At 39.6% G+C, this 22798-nt stretch overlaps 1 protein-coding gene across 1 annotated transcript in view; it reads right to left on the bottom strand.

The window, feature by feature from the left end:
* HFM1 (helicase for meiosis 1) overlaps nt 1–22798 on the bottom strand; it is a 3254758-nt gene that overhangs the window by 2556769 nt on the left and 675191 nt on the right. Inside the window, exon 5 of the mRNA XM_044086815.1 lies at nt 18969–19120. Coding sequence (XP_043942750.1) covers nt 18969–19120 — 152 coding nt within the window. The remainder of the gene's footprint in view (nt 1–18968; nt 19121–22798) is intronic.

Raw genomic sequence — 22798 nt, 5'->3', positions numbered from 1 at the left:
GAAGGTTGATAGAAGATTTTGTGGGTGATGGTAAGTTGCTGTAGTCGTATTTGATTTTGTAGTTCCAGCCAGCCTAGTTGTTTAAGATTAGAGCAATGATGGGTTCTAAAAGGGGCTTCTGTGGCAAATCTTGTAATATTATTATAAGATACAGCTAGTTTATTGAAATTAGATTTTGATAAGTTTGTAAAAATAGGTGAGGCATAAAGAAGGGTAGAGAGCAAGTGTGTTTGAGCTGAAGTACTTCTGGCTGAGGTAGCTAGGAAGGGTTTGAGCCTGTAGAGAGATCCAAGTTTTCTGTTGACTGACTTGATGGTTAAGTTAATATGGGCATCAAAGTTGAGATTACGGTCTATTGTGACACCTAAAAGTTTGGTAGTTGAGTCAGGGGATATTATTGTGCCATTGTTCGACATTATATCGAAGGTAAAGGTCAACGATTTCTGTGATGGTGTAAAAAGTAATAATTTAGTCTTTTTGGGATTTAGTAAGAGGCCATGCTGATAGAACCAATTTTCAGCTGCTGTGAAGACTTGTTGTGTAGTGGTCTGGAGCGTAATTGGGGAGGATGCTGAACATATCAGAGTTGAGTCATCGGCATATTGTATACATATGGATTGAGGAAGGGACATATTTAGTTTGTTAATAAAAATAGAAAAGAGGAGAGGTCCCAGTATTGAGCCTTGTGGCACTCCAATTGTGATGGGAAGAAGAGATGATATTTGATTATCCCAAAGAACTGCTTGTTGTCTATTTTCTAAGTAGGATTTAAACCACTGGATAGCTTGACTGTCCAAGGCAAATGATTTGAGGATGTTTAGTAAGAGGGAATGGTTGACCATATCAAAGGCCTTAGAGAGGTCTAAGAATAGTGCTGAGGACATCAGGTTGTTGTTCCGATTTTTATTAATATGGTCTGTGAATGACAAGAGTGCTGTAGTAGTGCTGTGACAGGGTCTAAAACCATGTTGGCAGTCTGCTAGTAGGTTGTTTTGGAGAAGATGGTCAAGTAATTGACGATGTATACATCTTTCCAAGATTTTAGCTAAAGGAGAAAGTAAGGCTATGGGACGAAAGTTAGGGAGCTCGAAAGAGTTACCGCCCTTGTGAAGAGGAATGATATGAGAGACTTTCCAGAGGGTTGGAATAAAGCCTTCAGTTATGGTTCGATTAACTAAGATGGAGACTGGAAGGGCAATTACTTTGGCTGCAATTTGTAGGTATTCAGCTGGGAGGAGGTCAGCTGAGGGGGTACAAGGTTTGAGTTTGGTAAGAAGAGTAAAGATAAGATCATTTGACACTGGTTGCAGTAACACTGACATCAGTGCACACACACAAGCTTTGAGGTCCAGATCCTATTAGCCTTTGATACCAGGGACCTCGGCACCAATGCCAAAAGTACAGAACAGAACTACAGTGCCAAAGGAGGGAACATGACCAACACAGATGCAGAACTCCACAATAACACTACTGATTCCAAGACACCTAGTGCTGAAATAGGACCCAGGTAAGCAGCAGAAAAAAACAAATAAACAAACAGACAGTAATGGTCCTTCTCTAGCCACCTTATAGACCATAAATACACCCCACATATCCTGTCCACATCAACAGAAAAGAGCTGTGAACACCCCTAGCTGAATGTATGGGCAAGGAGGAGGAAGAGGAGAAAGACAGTCTGATTTTCAGATATTTGAACAGCTCTTTTTTTAGAAAAAAAGCTATCAGTTCCTCCAAGGTACTAGATTCTGCAACACAGGAATCGTAAGATGAGACATCTCTAAGGTAGATGCTTGTTCAGTAGTGACAACTTGGACGTGGCTATTCCTACCAGAAAAACTCTCACTTCACAGCAGCTTGGGGGCTTGAGAATGCCAGTTTGGGTCCTAGCACCTCTGTTGTTCTCCACCTTTTTTTCCTCTAACTTCAGATTGGGCTAACAAATCACTGGATCATAGCTCTTTCAAAATAAGCTTTTTTTTGTTTGTCTCACAGAGTTCTAGAAATTAAGTTCTTATGTAACTGTCTGCATTTAAGTTTTTCACCTCTAGGCACACAATCCATAAAGCTTGCGTGTCCTGAGGGAATTTTATGGCCACACTTACTACATTTCTGAAAACCTAAGGCCTTACCTTATCTTTCCCCACTACTGCTAACTTAGTCAAACTAAACACTGCTAAATTTAACAACCAACTGCCAGAAACTGTGCCAGCACAGTAGCATAGGGGAATAAAGCTCTGACTATGGCACAAGCACCCTAGGTTAATTTGGCAGCTAGATGAGATACTGGCAAGAGTCTGCAATCTCAGACTAGCAACAATAATGTTCTGAGTTTTGGAATGTACATATGTTTTTCTTGTTCTGGAATGCCTGCTTATGCTTAGGGCAGATGCATGATGCACAAGGAAGGTATATGTAGTTTTGTAGACTGACTGGGCATATGGTATCCTTGGTAGGATATATATCCTATCAGTAAGAACTACTGCATCAGTGATCTAATGAAGAACATCACTGGTTACTATCATACTTTCTTAGGAGGCACCTACCACCTTAACTATGTGGCTCGTATCTTTCAAACACTTAGATTTCCATCTCACTACATATGGATCTACTTTTAAGGCACTTAGTTTGCTTAAACTGTCGGAACAGGTGTCAAATGTTTTGGCCAGATTCAAATAAGCTGTTTGAACAAAATGATTACTGTCTATAGCATGTGCCAAATTGGTGAAGAAGTTAACCAAACTGAGTAGGCAGGACCTCCCTTTGACAAAGTCAAACTGATGTGGGTCTAGCCTGATAAGGGCTTTGATATCATAATTCATGTAGTCAGACATGATGTGTTCCACGACTTCACAAGTCAGACCAGTCAGACTAATAGGTTATACCTTTCCAGGTCCGTGGTAAGGCCGCTCATGTGTAGGGGTATCATCACTGCAGTTTATCATACTTTGGGGACAAATCCTGTAGCTAACTGCAAGTTAATCAGTTTAAGGAGGGATTCCACAAGACCATATTTGGCACCATTTATTAGGAATCTATGTAAATTATTAAGTCCTAGACGTAGTAGTTTCGGTCCTAGAGAGAAGTTTCAGTATATGTTTTTTGTAATATAAACAGGTGTAAAGGATTCAATAATTTGTGGTGTTAAGACAGATGTTTCATGGAGAAGGAATGCACTAAATGTGTCTTCTTGCATATGCGCTATGTCTACTGGGTGTGAGTGGGTAATGCCATTTTGGATAAATTCAGAACGCTGTTGGGTATTCTCAGTTTTCTAATGTAACTAAAGGACTTATAATAATCCTTGGTTTCAGAAGCTAATTTAAGTTCATGATTTGCCATACTAGCCCTGATATTATTAAGGGCTTTTAGTTCCATAGTGATATTCTTTATGCAATCTCTAATATGAGGTGTTTTAGATTTGTTGTATGATTTAATAAATTTTTCTTGTCATAGACTTCAAATCTGTTTACTGTTAGAATTTCTAACATTTTCATTTTACTATCTGTCTCTAATTGCAGTTTAAAAATATAGTTTAGGCCATGCATCTGAGCTCTTACTGTTTAAACAGCCTTAAAAGTCCAATTGTAAAATTCTATGGCTTGACCTTAAGAAGTTATCCCAGCCCTAGCTAAAAGTTCCTTTTAAATTTTTTTGCAGTTTGTATAATCAGTCCCTTCTACACCCAAGTAAATTTTAGGCCATTCAGATATGTATCATTATTCTTGGATGGCATATCATCCAAAGGCTACAACTACAGAATTCTAGGTCATTTTCCTTGCTTAACTTTTTTATGGCAAGCACATTGATGGGATTAGCCATTACGTGAATCAGTCCTCTTGACTGCTGTTGCAGCTGTACCATCTTCTGGTCAGCTCCCATCTTGGATTCTACAGGGGGGGGGGTTAAGAAGTTTCTCCATGGTTGTAGGTAAAAGGAAACACACTAGGAAACAACAGAGTAACAAAAAAAAGAAAAAAAAAACTTGTCAGTGACATACTAGGAACAACAGCAAACTCTCTCTTGTTACATCCCCACACATAAATATTAGCATCTTCACAGGAAATGATTAGCTCAAACTGATCGTGCATTTAGCAGCAGACGCATTGAAAGGAAAGTTCAGTTGCATAAGTTCCACTTACCTGTAACAGCAGATGTTCGTAAGACACTGCCTTACTGGCATATGGATAGTAGTGCCCTACTACCCTCCCCTTGGCAGTATGTTAAAGCTCACAACTCCTCCCACTGCCTGTCTATGAAGGTGAAGAACCAACCACCAAGCATGGTGCAGACAGCCATTCACACTCACAGACAGGACCATTTCATTATCTAGGGTCAATCAGGAAGAGTAGATGAAACACAAGCATTGTGAACACTTACTATTCCATTCCAAATGAGACACACACACCAGAAAGGTTTGCTCAATCAAACTCAACAGCACCTCCTACAACCAACTATATACACCCAACAAAAAAGGGAGACGGTGGGAGGGTATTGCCAGTAGGGCAGTGTGTTCTACAAATACCTATTGTTTACAGGTAAGTGGAACTTATGCAAGTGTACTAAGTTCAACAAACACATTGCCTTACTGGCATGTGGGTAGATTTCCAAAGCTTACCCAACCTGAACAAAGGAAGGATAAGGGTCTAGTAGCACCAGCAAAATGTTCCTCGTTGAACTGGATCTAGAAAGGCATCCAAGTTTGTAGTGCTTCATGAAGATAAGGACAGAGAACCAAGTTGCTGCCACTACAATATTTCTAGAGTCCACTCCTTTCCAAAATGTCACTGATGATGAAAAGACCCTGGTGAAAAGTGCCTTTACCTTGCTTGGATTTGCCTCACCATGAAGGATGTAACAAAAAATAATACCAAATGGCACCCCACATACAATGAATTGCTTAGAGGCAGGTTGACCTTTCTTTTTCCAGAAAATAAAATAAAAAGCCTTTCAACCTTCCTAAAGGACTTTGTTCTGTCAAGATAATACCTGAGCTGCCTATGCACCACCAAGATATAAAGTAACGTCTAGCCCTTATACTTAGGTTTCAAAAAGAATGTGGGGAGAATAAAAGAATGATAGAAAATGAAGACTGAGACCACTTTTGTCCTGAAAAAGGGATAAGTGTGTAAAATCAGGTAAGTCTGTCACACCATGACAGCTTTAGCTCAGAAACTCATCTTGCAGGTATCAGCGCAATAAGCAAAACAGTTTTCCACATTAAGAACTTAAGATCTGCACAAGCTGCCCATTCAAAAGGTGGTAAGATTGATTTTTCAGGAGCATAGTTGAAATCCCCCAACAGAGGAATTTGCTTGTGAGAAGATCTCATATGCAATACTCTTTTCATGAACTGTTTTACCCAAAAAAGAAGAAAGAAAGAAAGAAAGAAAGAGGGGGATCCATTACCAGACAAGCAGAGATGGTCACAAAATTCACTTTAACAGACACATACCATAACCGTCCCGAAGTGGCTCACACCAATATTTCAAAACCAGAGGGGATATTAACCTCAATAGACCCTCTGTTTCCATTTAGGTACCACCTTAGAAAACCTCATCCGTTTATAAACATAAGATTTTCTAACAGCAGGTTTTCTGGCCTACTTTAACACCTGCTGCACATCCTCAACAAACAAATGCCTAAACAGAGTCAAGAGAAAATCATCAAGGTTGTCAATAGAATTTTCTCCAAAGTGAAGTGCACCAATCGCCCCTGAGAATGTGGGAGCAGTTCCAGCATGTCAGGAAGTCTGTAGTACCTGCCCTTGGCGAATACCAGAAACAGGCATTGTGATGACCCTCCACTGGACCAGTAATCAAGGAGCCTCAATCCTCACCACTGGCAACAGTGGGGGACGTACACTGGGAAGATGACAGGTTCACACACAGTATTTCTAGATGCAGCTATCTGCATCAAGTGCAATTTCCCTTAAGAGCACACAGAGACCACAGTCAGTCCAGGGCTGGTTTCTTTCTATTTTTCCAGAAACCCAGTCAGACTTCCCACTGGCACAGTTATAGAGTTGAGATATCAGCTGAGTGGCCAAGCCAAGACATCTAGCACCCTCTCTGTCCAACCAGTGCTTCGTGTCCCTGCCCAAGCAACTGACACACACGTGCTTTGAGGTTTGATTTACAAACACACACACACACACACACACACACACACACACACACACACACACACACACACACACACACACACCTGGGAAAGGCTGGCACAGGTTTACAAGCTATGCCCCCTTTTGTCCAGACTATAACGTAGTTATCACTGACACCAGCCAACTCTTATCAGCTACTTTAAGGCCCTTAACAAAGGGTGTCCAATCTTAATGTGTAGTATTAATATTAATACAAACAGTAGTTTGGAAAAGAGCAAGGCTATTAGGAGTGGCCCACAGTGTCACCAAATAAATATGCAAGTGCTCTCAATACTTAAATATCTCTACAAAGATCAGCCACAATGAAAGGTTTAAATATATTTAATAATAAACAATAAAAGAGCAAGAAAATACTCAGTATACATTCACAGTGACATCAGAGTTGAAAACCACAGTAAATATTTAAAATAACATTGCAGGACCGTCTCAAATAAATAAAGAAAATATCTAAACTAAGCTTTGCTATATTCCTGACTGTATCTAAGAGAGTTACTATGCCCTAGTTAACTTACTTAAGGGCAAGGCAGATGTGTGGTGAATAGGTCTTCTTGTCAGGTCTAAGACCATATACAGAATGCTGTATCTCTCCAAGAGATTTCTCAAATTAATATCTCAAATATTACTGCTGGGATAGCATGCAGAATGGCATAATTTCTTGTCATCTGACTCTATCCCAGCTGAAACCCCCCACTGCTGGAAGATTGGCAGTATTTAGCATATACCTGTGAATATACATAAACCTCAGATATTTGGGAGATGCTGGAAGTCATAAAACAATTACCTTCCTTCATGTTTGCAAAATTAGTAATTATTTCCCCTTAAAGACAATACAGAGAGGTCCCCAGTATAGACATTCTGTCTCTAGCTGCCATAAAGTAATTTAATTTCAGCTATTCTTCTGAAGTTTTGCTGGACTTAAGTTAACATCCTGTGTTCCAGTTTCCACGATTAAAATATATACATTTAAACAGTTATAATAGTGCATGTATATTTCTGTTCTATTCTAGTAGGGCATGTTGTGGTTACATTTTATGCACAAGCACTTTATAAAATATCTTTTCAACACACGTCTGTACAAACCTAGTTTGATATATACGTGACATAAAGTTTTAATACATTTGTAACACAAGCATCTTATATGAATCATGTTGATATTCAAAAATTACATATAATTATTTACAAAATTTCAGATAGCTGGGCTGGCATTATTTCCCTTTGTCATATGCATAACCAAGATTGCCTGGGCCAGTAGGAGGTCACCACAATAATTTTTGGCATTTTCTTTGAAGTTTCAGAAGTACCTTGTGAATCAGTGGAAAGAGTGGAAATACATACAGGAACATCACCCTCCCAGGGAATGAGAGTGCACCTGCCCTCCAAGCATAACTGCCAGGATGTCCAGAACAGAATTTCTCCATCTGTCTGTTTTGAAAGAAGGTGAACAAATCTATTAACAGCTGGACTAGATCATGGAATACCACTGCCTTCAGCTTCCACTCTTGCAGATCTGCCCTGGATCTGCTCAGTCTGCCTGCCACAATGTTCTCCTCTCTGACAGGATGCCTGAAGAGACAGAGAATACTGAGAAGCCTGCTCCTAGGCTACCACTGCTAATTGGCACACAGTGTTAAACCTTGTATCCCCTAGTTTGTTGAGGTAACATTTCATTGTGTTTATGTCTGTAACCACCAGAAAAAAACCTGAAGTCCAAAGGTGGTGACAGCCTCTCAAGGCATAAAACACTGCCAACATCTCCTAGATACTGATGTGCTTCCATGCATCTTTGGCTCCCAAATTGGCTAGCGCTTGTATTCCCACTGCCACAGGTCCCCAGATGAAGTCAGACAAAACTGTCTAGACATATTCTACTGGCATCGTGGGGAGGCTGGATTCATACTCATCTCCACACCACTGTAATTCTTGTCTGATGAAGGGTAGTACCAGCAACTGTGATTCCAGGGACAGAAGGTGCTGTGTCCAACAATTGTAGACATACCACTGAATTTGTCTCATGCGAAGATGGGCCACTGGTAAAATGAGAATCATGGAAGCCAACAGTCCAAAAATTTCTAAGAATTCTCTCACCAAGGTGACATTCTCCTCAAGAATTCCAGAAACACCATCAGTTATAGCAAGACCTTGTCTTCAGGCAGAAAAGCCAGATTCTTGTTAAAGTCAATTAAGCACTCCAGAAAGACAAGTTTTTGTGAGGACGTCAGACATGACTGTAGGTGATTCAACTTCAACCCTAGATGGGAGAGTCAGGATGAGGCCTTCTCTAGCAATTCCACACACCTGGACAGAGATTCTCCACAGTTCAGCAAGTCATCCAAGTAAAAAAAAAAAAAATGATTACGCAGAGTCAGTCAGGGGCCACTACAGGAGCAAGGCATTTGGAAAAAGCTCACAGTGCAGTGGGTAGCCCAAAAGACAACACAAAAACTGATAGTGCGAACCAGATTCAGTGATGAACCCTGGGGATATGAAGAAAAGTGTATATCAAGACCACAATCATCATGAAGCAGTGGTCCAGAAACAGAGGATGCACTGTCTGTAGGGTCAGCATCTTGAACTTGGGGACCTTGACAAATGCATTTGAAAAAAAAAAGGTCCCACACTGGTCTGTATGACTGCTGTTTTTGGGGTACCAAGAAAATACTAGAGAAGAAACCTCTGCTTCTAAAGAAGGGTCTGGTTCTATGACCCTTGAGTCCAGCATTTTCTGGAGAATAGGAGGGAATAAAAAGTCTGGTTCAGATGATGAGGAGAAACTCCCTTGAATGGAGATGGAAGATCTTTGCACTTCTATCTGAAACCCTTGCCAATATTATTTAGCACCCATCTGTCGGAAACCACTAAAGGTCAGACCACCTTGAAGCGAGCTAACATGCGAGAAAAAGCACACAATGAAGGATTTGATAAAGACAGGTACCGTGCCTCTGCATAGTCATAAGTTGGAAGGGGGTGTCCTTTCAAGGAAAGGAAGCTTTCTTTTTAGGCTTAGCTGAGCTGCAGTCCTGCTGTTCCCTTTTATTACCTTGGATATTGTTCGACTGGGACTTCTGCTTGTTAAGCCACTGAAAATTATCTTGTCTAAAGGAGGAGAACATGGGAATATGAAACATTTTCCACACACCTTGCATCAATTTACCTCTATCATGCCAGTGTTTAAGGATCTGATTAACTGTTGTACCAAACACGCAATTAAACTCAAAAGGAGCATTCAAAATCTCATTCTTTAACTCATCAGAAAATTCTAGGAGTGCAACCAAGCATACCTGATAATCACCACAGACAATGCTATGTTTCTACAGATAGTATCAGCTCCCTCTAAGGGACTTTTTAGAGCATGTTTTTACTCCTCAGAAACATAGGAAACAGTATCTGCTCTGTAAGAAATAATGCAGCAAACTCATCTAAACTGTACAGTTATCTCAGCACAAACTTCCACATAAAACATTGGCTGTTAAACACTTAGCTACCATGCTGAACTTCATCAGTTACTTTCTCTAAGACTCTGGTCACATGCCCAGTTAATTAGAGGGAATGGGCTCAAAGAAGACATGGTCTTCTTATTAGCAAAGGTCACTGGGGTCACTGAAGCAGAGTCCACAGTCAAAAGGGTTCGGAGGCCAGGTGGGGCATACCCAAAATTTCTTAAACACTGTCTTAGGCAAAGCCTCAGTAAACAGAGGAGAACTACAAGCTTTCCAGAAGACCTCTCCCAACTCTGAGATCAAAGCACGGAAAAGAAAGCACCTGTTTCGGTCCCTGTATCTGTTCATCATCAGAGGAACCAACTGATCTGACACAGACAGGTCAGAGTCCTGAGACAGAGGATCCCCTTCAAAAAGAGAGCAGACTGACAAGGACTGGAAGCACCAGCATTATTATAACCCAGGTATGCATCCCGTAGCCAATGGTCTGTGCCATGGATCTCTCCATAGCCAACATCTCAGGTGGAAACCAGGCAGAGACTGCTGCCCCACCATGTTGAGGATCATCTATCTCTTTCTGGCATGCACTACACTAGTGGGAGAGCTCTCAGGGGGAAAAGTGCTAATACTGGCAACAGATTCTGCACCCTTGACTTCCCCTGCACCTAAAGAGTGTGGTTCTCCCATACCTGAAGCAGGTGATACTTCAGCCCTGGACGATATATCTGACTCAGTTGTGGTAGTACTGTCACATCGGGGGACCTGGAGATAACAAAAGTTGAGTGGTCAGATAGCCTGCCAGAAGCTAGGGCTACTGCGGAATCACAGGTCATAGGCTATGGCATAGTTCTGATTTCTTGTTTTGTTTTTATAGATGCAGTTGGGGAAGATGGTTGTGGGGGGGGGGGGTCTGAGTCTATCAAGTCAGGGTAAAAAAAAATAGCAGCTCAATACCAAATATTGGCCTCATGGTCAGTCCAAAAGAAGAAACGTCCCACTATTCTCCCTCTAACTAGCAATCTAACGATTATTTCTCTAGGGATACTATTCTGAATACTGCACTGAAAAAATGACAGTATTTTCAGTAACACAGTTCAAAGCACAAAATACACGCATAAAAGTCCCTTGATTTTGTGAAAACAAGGCTAGTGTCAGTCCAAATGAATGGCTACAACTTAAAATAGTATTAGCAAGAAATAAATCATAAACTGATGAAAAATTGCTGTCAGAACTGTTTAACAAACAAATGATATAAAATGCTTGCAACTAGGATTGTGTAAGTGTGGTTTGTTTTCATTTATATAAATGTCTGATTGCTTATGTTGTAAGTGATGGCTTAATAAGGATGTCTCATTTAAAAAAGGGGTCAGGAAGTGAATAATATATGTAATGTTGCTTAGGTTATATGATATATAGCAATATATATATGAAGCATAAGGTTTGTTAATTTTAACTTGTTCATACAGTTTGATTACTTTTATATAAATGTAAATGTGGCTATGTCACAAGTGATAATTCAATAGAGGTGTTTTAAAAAAGAAGCAAACTGGAGAATATTCCTGCAGGGGTTACTTTTCTAAAGATTGCACTGAATAAAATGACAGGTTCAGCCACACAGTTCTAAGCAAAAAACATATACACAAAAGTGCTCAAATTTTGTTTAAAAGGGGCTAGTTTCACTAATAAAGAATGAATACAGCCTAAATAGTATGAAGCAAGAAATAAATCATCAACTGATGAAAAATTCCTGTGAGAAATGTTTGTCATACAAAATGACACCAAAATTGCAATTCAAGTGAAAAAATCATTTAAAATTATATAATCCTACACAGTCATCTCAAGTAATCACAACCCTAAATTAAAAAAATGCAATGTCAGCAAGTTTTCCTGTCAAAACTTCAAAATGAAGCTTTTAATCAGTAGGCCTTGCTGTGCTAGTGAAAGTAAAAATGGAAGTGAATACAAACTTTCTAATCAGAAAAAACAGTCAAAACAGCAAAATCTACTGTTCCACCCGGAGGAGATAAAACCTAAAAGGAGATTCTTATCCGAGCTCTGCAGCTGATGTCACCCAGTTTGACAGAAGCAATATCCCAAGAGAGCGTTCTATGATTGAGGTACAAGAAAACTGAAAGGGTCCTGTCTGTGAATGCAAAGAGCTTTCCTAGTCCTCCAGGTGATAGGTTCTTCACCCTCACAGACAGGCAGTAGGAGGAGTTCTGAGCTTTAATAAAATAAGAAACAAAGGGCCACAGCTCCAAAGGCAGACCAAAACTTAAATATGTGAGTGCTTTCATTCACTCAAATCAAATTAACTTCTTCCTTCCAGTTCTGAGCTTTGACTGACTGCCAGGGGTAGGGTAGGAGGGCACTACTATCTATATGCCAATAAGGCAGTGTGTTTGTTGAACATCAGTATATATGGGAGGTCTTTGGCTACACGACCCCTACACACCACCACAGTAAGTCCTAAAATGCTTTGGAGGTACAAATATATATATATATATATATATATATATATATATATATATATATAAAGTTTAGCCTGCCTGGCATATATATATATATATATATATATATATATATATATATATATAAAGTGTGCCTGTGATATTGTGTGTGTGTGTGTGTGTGTGTGTGTGTGTACATACATACAAACACACACACACACACACACACACACACACACACACATATATATATATATATATATATATATATATATATATATATATATACTATATACAGAGTAAAAGAGCAAGATAAAAACAAACACATGGGCACACACACACACACACACACACACACACACACACACACACACACACACACACACACACACACTAATATATAGTTACAGGACATGTTTTGATGGGTCAGGTGGATACAAGCCAACACATCTCACCCTGATTACTGGAAGACTACAGCCATCAAAAAATCTGTTGATCACCCACTGAAGCAACTCTAGATAGAACAACTACTGACATTCTGAAAAGCTTTATAATAGAAATACACAAAGAGAAATAAAAATTTCTGCAGTATCCAAGTCCCACTATATCTCCCATGCAGGAGGAGGCACTTCCGCACCCATGTAACTTATATGCCTCATTCCGACCAGTGTAGTTCTGAAAGTCTGTACTCTAACTTCCAGTGATTGCAGCCTGAGGACTTTGAAAAAAAAACCTCAAGGTTGGTGGCAACGCACGATGCATCGGAGACCATCCAGGTGCAATTAACCATAGGCAAGACTCCTCTGCAATTTGTAGCATGTTACAGGCCACCCTCTCAAACTCAGGAACCTCACATAGCTTTCCTGAAAACACTGGAGGGGATAAATGTATCTCCAAACACCATCATACTAGGTGACTTCAACTACCCGAATATAGACTAGGATCACTACTCAAGCCCCAACACTCTAGCCCAAAGGTTCCTAGAGTTCATAAACTCAAATGCCATGGAACAACTAGTCACCATTCCCACAAGAGGAGAAAACATACTAGATCTCATCATCACGAACATGGGATCACAATGTTCAACACCGGAAGTATACCCCTCACTGGTGAGATCAGATCATAAACTAATCTCACTGGAAGTCCACATCCCGCCCCCACCTGAGATAAAAAAGACCACAGTGAAGAACTTCTCAAAAGCCGACTTCACACTTCTAAAGACTAGTGTGGTCTCTTTTAAGGCCCCTGAGCCATTACTCAAGTGCCTTCTACCAGCACCTACAGGACTGCATGGATCAGGCAATCCCAAACAAAACAAAGACTCTTTGTACCAAAGGCAAGCGTCCAGTCTGGTGGACCCCAGCCATAAACAAGCTCTACAACAAAAGGAGGAAGCTACTACAAGATAGAGCAAAATCCTTAAAAGGGAAGACACCTCTGATCATTATAAGTAAAAAACTAAGATCTCTCATAAAATCATCCAAGGCAAATTTTGAGAGAAAAGTCGCTATAGACTCAAAAGACAATCATAAGGCCTGCTTTAGCTATGTTAGAAACCTGGGAGGAAACTCCCAGATATGCTCAGAATTAGTTCAAAATGATGTAAAAATCACTGAACCTACAGACATTGCCAACATACTGGCTGACAGGTTCAGTGCAAACTCCCCAAAAGGAGATATATCTATACCAGATGATTGTAGCCCCCCAAACATCTCTAACGCTCAGGTGAGAACTGCTCTCTCCAAGGCGAAAAACACAGCATCCATGGGACCAGATGGTGTCCCCGGTTGTGTGCTCCACGAACTCAATGAGGAATTAAACCCGCAGTTAGGGCAGCTGTTTAATCTTAGCCTCACCTCAGGATACGTACCCAAGGAGTGGCGTACGGCAACTGTGGTCCCACTTCACAAAGGCGGTGCCTCCACCGACCCTGGAAATTACCGTCCCATCAGCTTGACAAGCCTGATCTGCAAAGCTATGGAGAGGATCATAATGGAACTCATAAATAAAGACATAGGGGACTTGCAGACTTTGGATCCAACCCAGTTTGGATTTGTCAAAGGCAGATCATGCCTTTTAAACTTGGTTGACTTTTTCGAAACAGTCACCAAGGCCATTGATGAGGGAAAGGCAGTCCACACAGCCTACCTCGACCTGGCAAAGGCTTTCGACACAATACCCCACTCAGGTATCATTGAAAAACTCATCAGCTTAAATGTAAACCCATACGTCACAAGATGGGTTGCAAACTGGCTAAGTGACAGAACCCACAGGGTCAGAGTTGCTGGCGCCATGTCAGACTCAAAGCCTGTCACAAGTGGTGTCCCACAGGGCTCAGTCCTGGGCCCACTCTTGTTCGGCATCTACTTTTCAGAAGTACAAGCAAACACAGGAGGGTTATGGCTGACAAAGTTTGCAGATGACTGCAAACTGGGCGCCATAGTCGAGAACACATCTGACACAGATATCCTTCAGAAGGGTCTCATAGAGACGGATAACTGGTGCCAGAGCCATGGCCTAAAGTTAAATGCCAAAAAAAGCAGAGTCGTACCCTTTGGGAAAAACAAGGTTACCCCCAGCTACCATATAGGTGGCAACCCACTAAGCACAGAAGAGGTTATCAGGGATCTAGGGACCCAGATTGACAGTAACCTTTCGTTTGACACTCACGTTGCCAAAGCAGTTAGGAAGACCTTCTACATTGCCCACCTGATCATGAAGGGATTTACATCTAGATCAAGGGAGGTCATCGTCCCCCTGTACTCATCAGTCATCAGACCAATGATTGAGTACAATGCCCCATTCAGAATGTATCTGACCCGACACCTGCAGCAACTGGAAAGGCCCCAAAAGTTCCTCACCAAAAGGATAAAGGATCTCAAAAAAATGTCTTATGCTGCCCGACTGAAGGAACTCCAGCTCTATTCAGTCGCTTACCATCTGCTCAGAGGTGACCTGTGCCTGACATACAAGGCCATGTCCAACCCGGAATTGATGAACATGCTTCACCTCAAAAAATCTAGATCCCTCAGAACTACAAGGGCGGGAGACTTAAACCTTGACACGGTTATTAATAGGACGTGCTGGAGGGACAGATTCATCACCCAGAGACTCCCTATGCTGTGGAACAAAATCCCGGTACATGTGAGGCAGAGCACCTCGCTGGCCTTGTTCAAGAGAAATCTTGACCAATGGATGGGAGATCGCAGATATACCCCAGGGATTACCTCAGTGTCACTGCTTGACAGAGGCACAGCAAGAAAATGGGCATAGTATCCTTCAAACTAAAGGGGTGGCGAAAGCCACAAAACTCTGGGCTAGGCTTATAAATGCCCTTGGGCAGATAGCCTAGTATGAACCTATGAACCTATGAACCTATGTCCTCACATTTCAAACAAATGTTAATTTTTTCAATCTAGAACCAAAAGTGTTATTAAAAAAAAGCAAACTGTTCAGCAAAACTAATCTCCACAGTGATCATACTCATTACATTCTATATCTCAAACTGGATTTCTTTACAAATATAGTAAATATTAATTTTTGTAAGCAGCTTACAGCATCTCAGTAACCATGCTTCTCACATACTTGGCAGTTAATGTTTGTTAATCTAGCTGTAAACTTTCATATGAATCTATGCAGTTCTGTCTCTTCTGCTTGATTATTGAGATGTTTAGAAAAATATGAATATTGTGACAATACTCATACAGTATGTGAACAGCACTTTAATATGGTTTTCGCCACTAGTCAGTGGTCAAGAATCAATGCGTTTGGGAGTTGGTAAAATGGTTAAGATGTTTACCTCACATGCAAGAGGTACAGGGTTTGATCCTTACTAAGGGAAAAGGGTCTATATATTACAACATCAAAGTTTCAAAACTTCGAATGTTCTAATATCAAACCCTATTATGCGAAAGTTGAAAATATCGAAGCAACAGAAAACCAATTTTTTTCTAGGAAAAGAATTTGTTTGTCCGTTTCAGTTGCTTCGGTATTTTCAGCGCTATGGTGGAAAGTTACAGGTCGGGTTCAGGTAAGTGTGCAATTGAGTGCGGGTTAGGGTAGTTAGGGTTAGGGTGCGGGTTAGGTATGTGTGCGATTGTGTGGACGTAAGGGTTAGGGCAGGTTAGGTGAGTTAGGATTAGGGCGTGGGTTAGATATGCGTGTGATTGTGTGGATGTGAGGGTTAGGGCGGGTTAGGTGAGTTAGGGTTAGGGCGCGGGTCAGCTAAGTGTGCGATTGTGTGGACGTGAGGGTTAGGGCGGGGTAGGCTAGTTAGGGTTAGGGTTAGGGTGTGGGTCCGGTAAATGCGCGATAGTGACGGACCTTAGGGTTAGGGTTAAGGTAAGTGGATAGTTAGTGGTGTGTGTATAGTTTAGTGTAGGGTTAGGTGTAAGATTTTAGGTGTATGTGTGTGGATTGCTGTTTGTTTGATGTGCTTGTGTTGTGTGTATGTGTTTTGGAACAACAATTTTTTTCCCTAGGAAAAAATTTGCTGTTCTGTATGTTCGATGTTTTTAGCTTTCGCGTAACAGAGTTCGATATTAGAACATTCGTAGTTTTGAAACTTCGATGTTCTAATATAGACCCAGGGAAAACTGGCTAGGCTTAAAACGGCAGTTAGCTAAGTATTTACCTATGAATCTACATGCAGTTGTGCTGCTCACCGTGTAAGCTTTAGAATGAAATCTTCTAATTAATTGTCTGTAGTATGATTTTGGAATTATTAATAAAAAATGTACTTGCATTATTAGACATTTAGACGCATGTGTAGGATCATCCTATAGAAATTCCAGGAGTCACCTCTAGGGTTTAATGATAACTACAAGATTGCACAAACCTGAAATAGGAAAATACTCCATACTACATATTACTAACAGTTTTCATCTTCTCTATGTTTGCATAATCTCATGTTTGACAACAACAAGATGCCAAAGAAATGCTCAGTCATAGGCATACCTTTCAACCTGAAGACTTTGATTGAAAATAAGAACAAAGGCCCTTGGAAAATAGGAACATACAGTTAAAAATCTGGACTTCTAATTAGCATAACATTTGAATACCAAATAGCATGCAACTCTTTCCTCTTTCAGCAGGGATATGTAATACTATTCAGAAACACGTTTAAAAAAAGAGAGTAACAAAAATTATGGGAAATGTAAGCAAATGATCAAAGAGGTAGTAATGAACTGTATATCGTGAATTTCGCCCACACAAATTTATTTATTTTTGCTTCAAAAAAAAGGGAGGCTTAAGATGTGTGCCCTCTTTCTTTCAGTTATTGTTGCCACTAGTATGTTGGTCGTGTAGTGTGGTTTTCTGTGAACTAGACAGCTTCAAAAATCACATGTGATGAGGGGGATTCAGAAAATTGTGTGAAGGGGGAAATCAATCCTAAAAATGGGGGGGGGGCATCCTAAATCAGTCCTGAAAATAGGAATTTTCCTCCAAAATAGGGACAGTTGGAAGGTCTGATAAGAAGGGCTTCCACAATCATTGGCAGGAAATAAATGATAACAGTACTTAGTGGGACATGGGGAAGACTAAAGGATGCTGCTTTCCATTGTCAGAGATGTAACTGTTTCAATAAAAAAATCAGGTTTCATCTGATATTTAACAAACTTCAGACAAACTCCTTAGTTGTGGAACAACTTAAAATATTTTTCAAAATAAAAAACAATTTTTGCCTAACTATATCTTCAGTAAGTACCTCTGGAATATTGACAAAATTTAAACTAACTGCCATTTAGAACTTTGGCTAAATTAATTCAAATTTCAGAATTATTCTCTAAGTGAATGGGAATGGTTTTCTTATCAGGTACTTTTTTTTTTAGTTAAACATATTCGGACATGTTTCCATACCTAAAATATATCAGAAAAATACTGTTAAAGTAACAGGTACACTGATAAATAGGCACAATGCTAATGGGAGCTTCCAGAGATCCTGAACTCTTTTCACAGAATGATTTTGGAACTAAAAGTAAACAGTATCTTCCCCATTTCTTTGTCATCTTTCTTAAACAAGAGACTCCTGGTAAATCAGTAATTTATACTTTACTAGAGTCTTACAGCCTTTAAAATATAAAACTCGACTTGCAATATCACAGTTTTTTTCCAGTGATGAGTACTCTAGTAAATGCAGATAAATAGAGATACACTGAAGGTCTTTTATGACACCAATAAAAAAAAAAAAATAACAGAGCACAACTAAAGCATTTGCAACAGAAATATTTTAAATTAATGTAAATGACTGAGACACAATTTGCATTATATTATTCTGCTACAGCACCCTTTCTCTTTTCAAAGTAACATTTGCTGTAAAATCCTCTATAAGATCATTAATAAAATGCAGTGAATAGTGCAGAAAATATTAAATTACTGTACTTGCATACAACAAAGACTATAATTTTTATTCACAACTTCTTCACAGGAAAAACAAAAAATATTTATTAGGTCCACAGCAAAAAAGAGGTGTTTCAGTCTCAGTGAAGTGCTGGAAGGTTAAAGAATTCAAGAACTGCAGATGGGTGATGTATGTATGCATGCATTTTATAGTCAACCAGTCTTAGCCCCATGCAGCTCCAATTAACTACACTTAAAAAAAAAAGTGGAATTAGTGGACTGTCCATGAGATGAGCTGCGTGACTGAACCAGAAGGCTGGGAAACCAGGGGAAAATTATGTTATCTCACAAGTCCCTATCGGGGGCTGTCTGCCTCTCCCTGATCTACTGTCAATGACAGTGTAACAAGTCAGTTAAAAAAGGTATCTACCCCACTTGAGTTATGAAGTCACCAGACAGCTACTCAGAAATGCTAAATCCACACATTATGAGGACATAAAAACGTATATGACACAGCAAAAGGCACAGTTTATACTCTTTAAATATTATAACAGTTGTATAAAGTGCAGAAAATAAAAATACCGGTGTTGTCAAAATAATATGGGAGTTCTGGAGCTCAAAGAAATCATCCATTTCTGTATCTCCAGTAAGTTCTTTGCAATTTAATCCTACAGGCCCAAATTTTTCTTTCCAGTCTTCATAGCGTTGACTACAGAGGGCTTTAATTGGTGCCACTGTAATATAAATAAAAGTCAATTTTGTTCCGAATTCTGGCAATAAACAGTATTTGAGCAAATAAAAGCAATATCAGTAAACAAGTGAAATGGCCATCAGTATACAGTAAAGTTGTGTGAGATAATTGCTGTAATGGTGGATCTTCAAAAAGAAGTTACTGCAGTAGTAATTGTAACATTTACCTTAACTCATCAGACGAACTGCAGTTGGTCATTTCCCCAACAGATGTTTTCTTCAATTGAATCATCCACATAAAGTACAGTTGTGTGAGATAATTGTCATTAACAGTGGCTCTTTAAGGAGAGGTTACTATAACAGCAAAATCATAACATTTGCCTTTTATCACCAAATGAACTGCATTTTCTCGATTCTCCTAGAGCTATTTTCTTCCATGTGAAAACTGATACTGGCCTCACACCAGTGAATGCAATAATATGGGAAGCAGGAGGTTCTAATAAATACAGTCAGGGCATTCACCATCTTCATTTCTTCTAGGATAAAATCCTATACAGGAAAAATTGTACTTGTAGTAGGCAAATCTAAATGTGCCTATATGAGCCGTGGTATTTTATAACACAACTAACAAGTAAAAAACAAAACTGCTAACCAACAAAAGAACGCAAGAAAAGTGTAAATAAACCCAATAACACAAGTCAGTGTCAAGCAAAAGGGGAAAGAAAGTGAAAAGATTTACTATTGCAGTGACTTCTTGAAAATTTCACTGCAGCTTCTTGAAAATATACTGTAATGGTGAATATTTCACATAACTGTACTGTCTTAATTCAGAAAAGATTCCTGTAACAAAAATTATAACTATTGGCTAGCATCTCAAACATGTACTTGAACAGCTCTCCATTTTGTTGCTTCTAGTATATATGAGTGGAAAAAATTAAGTTATGCTGTTATTCAACTATGGTTAGTACCAGTGTAAGTCCTAGCAGAATACTGTAGAGTTTTATTGTGGCAAAACAGTGAGCCAACAAACCATAGATTGCTGGTTTTATAAACAGCATAATCAAACAGTCTGTTTTCATGAATGAATGAATGAATGAATGAATGAATGAATGAATGGAGTTTTTCTAGTCAGCACCATTCTCTAGGAGAATAAAATCATAATTACAGCCCAGGTGACCCCAGATCAATTAGTGGTTCAGGCACCTGTTGAACCCTGGCATGTTGGAGGAGATGCGTAGCCTACTTACCTCTCTTTGGAGCATGAATGGGGGATGGTGCTTGGGTTACAGTCACAGTAATGGAATCTCAGGTGGAGACTAGGTATCAGACAAGTGCTTGTCTAAGGGGAGGGGGTTAGTTGACTATATCACATGAAGAAGTGTGGATGTGCATTGGAAAGGCCACTGGCTGCTAACCACTTAGATGCCATTGAGTAGGGATAAGAGAATAGGGTTTAACAAAAACACCCCATCCCTTAATGCATGTATAACAGTTTTTGCTCCTGGTTCCCTTCGCTGTCAATGGTTCTCACCTTAGGAATAAATGGGTCCACTGAGTGATTGAGTAGTATGGGCTTGATGGTCAGCATGGGGACTAGGCCAAAAAAAAATTAATAATTCATTCTAATGCAGTATCTCAGTTGTCTGTGAACATTCAGGATTCTGGTAGTGAAGATAAAAAAATGGAAGCTGAAATGATTGGTTCAAAAATACAGCTGTACTCAGGTTAGGCATAAAATTAGTCTTCAAAATAACCTTTATGCTGTGGGGCTTGCGCATTAATGCCTGGAATTCAGAAATGCTTCAACCTGAAGTGACTGCTACTAGGAAAAAGATTATCACAAATGATGCGTAACATCCATCACATTTTCTGGCTCAGAAGGAGACAAAAATCAGCTTTTCCAACATGAAATAACAAGCCCTAAAAAGAGGAATTTGTGTTTTTGGTGGTCTCTAGCTACGAAATCCTAAAAAACATTTACGGAAGGATTGGAGGTAATCTGTGGGAATGCTGGGACAAGGGCTGAAACTGTAGAGCACACACTTTTATAGAAGAGTATGTCAAATTATCTTTGAACAGATCAGTGAAATCATCTAGCAGTTTTGTAATTTAACAGTTGAAGGAATATAGGTGCTACAAGAAGCCGAAATTACAAATTATTTCCATATTTGAAGATACATATTTCTAATGGCATGTCTACTGTACTTCTTGAGGTTAATACATTATTAGACTATTGCACATTTTGAGATATTAGGGTCTACCTTCCCAAGTTGAAAAGATCCAGAAATCTGAGATTAGGATGAAGCATTCTGAACTGCTATTAAGTTAGTACATTTCTAGACAGAGGTAGCTGCCAAGCTGGTTGAGACATTAACTGCGGCATTAGAGAAGAACATGATTTTTTTTGCAAACTTTTTTCTTCTACACTTTCATAAGTGCTTTTGGAAAAACTCTGAGTAAAGAAAGGTATGAATCACTTCTTTAAACCAAGTGAATGAAGAAGCATCCAGTTTCCAAGTTTTATAGTGGTGAATAACTGCTCAAGCCTGGAAGGGGACTGCTTCAATGATAGGCAAGAAGGTCCATATTTAACAAGCTCTTTATGTCTAACATATTCTGAAAAACTAATGGCCCCAGCTCCCACTGTGTACAGGCATGTGTCTATTTATGACATCTGCTAATAGATTTGCTAATCTGAACAAAATACCACAGAGAATTGTGCTGAAGTGCCCATTCCCTGATCTGTTGAACTTCTTCTCTTAGCTGAAAAGCAATGATAATGTTCTTATTGCTGATATACTACATCATTATAACTTGTGCACAGGAACATAAGAACAATACTAGGCAACCAATCATAAGGACAGTGCACTTGTGTAACTTGCACTTACCCATAACTGTAGAATTCCTCACTGCTGCAATAGCCTTCAGGCTATATGGATTTTTTCCTGCCTAAGAAGTACCAAATGGCCAGCTTCATAGCTCTCTAGCTACCCTCTGGCTCCCTCACCCCACACCATCACTCTGACAGCTGACTAGCTAATCCCAAACAGGGAACCATCAGTCAAAGTGAAGATTTCTTTAGGACTATCTTGCACATACAAAGACAGAAAAGACTAACAATCCTGAATCAAACAGCCAATAATAATAAGGAAACATATAATGTAGAAAAGTACAGTTGCGTAAATTCTGCTTGGGTCTGTATCAAAATTTCGAAGAGGTACAAAGCCGAATGTGAAAACATCGAACCCAAAATATCAAATGGTGAAAACAGCAAAGCACCAGAACATTGAAATCTTACCTAGGGCAAGATTTCAGTGGGCCATTTCGTGACTTCGCTATTTCCTCCACTGTGGTGCGAGAGTTACGGACCTTAGGGTTAGGGTGCGGGTTAAGGTAAGTGGATAGTGAGTAATGTATGTATGAAGTAGTGTAGGGTTGTGTTTTGTTAACTGTATGTGTGTGTATTAATTAGTTTGTTTGTGTATAGATTTGTAGGGTATGTGAGCGATAGTTACAGACCTTAGGGTTAGGGTGCGGGTTAAGGTAAGTGGATAGTTAGTAATGTATGTGTGGTTTAGTGTGGGGTTGGGTTTTGTTAAATGTATGTGTGTGGTTTATTTATTTTGGTGTGCTTTTGTTGGGTGTATGTTTCTCGGAACAGCAATTTTTTTCCATGGGAAAACATTCGCTATTCTGAGCATTCAATGTTTTCAATATTCGAA

This window comes from Protopterus annectens, chromosome 10.part0 (genome assembly GCF_019279795.1).
Source record: "Protopterus annectens isolate FY-2018-M chromosome 10.part0, PAN1.0, whole genome shotgun sequence".
Classification (NCBI taxonomy): Eukaryota; Metazoa; Chordata; order Ceratodontiformes; family Protopteridae; genus Protopterus; species Protopterus annectens.
Note: the sequence above shows the minus strand (reverse complement) of the source record. Positions and strands in the feature narration are given on the sequence as shown.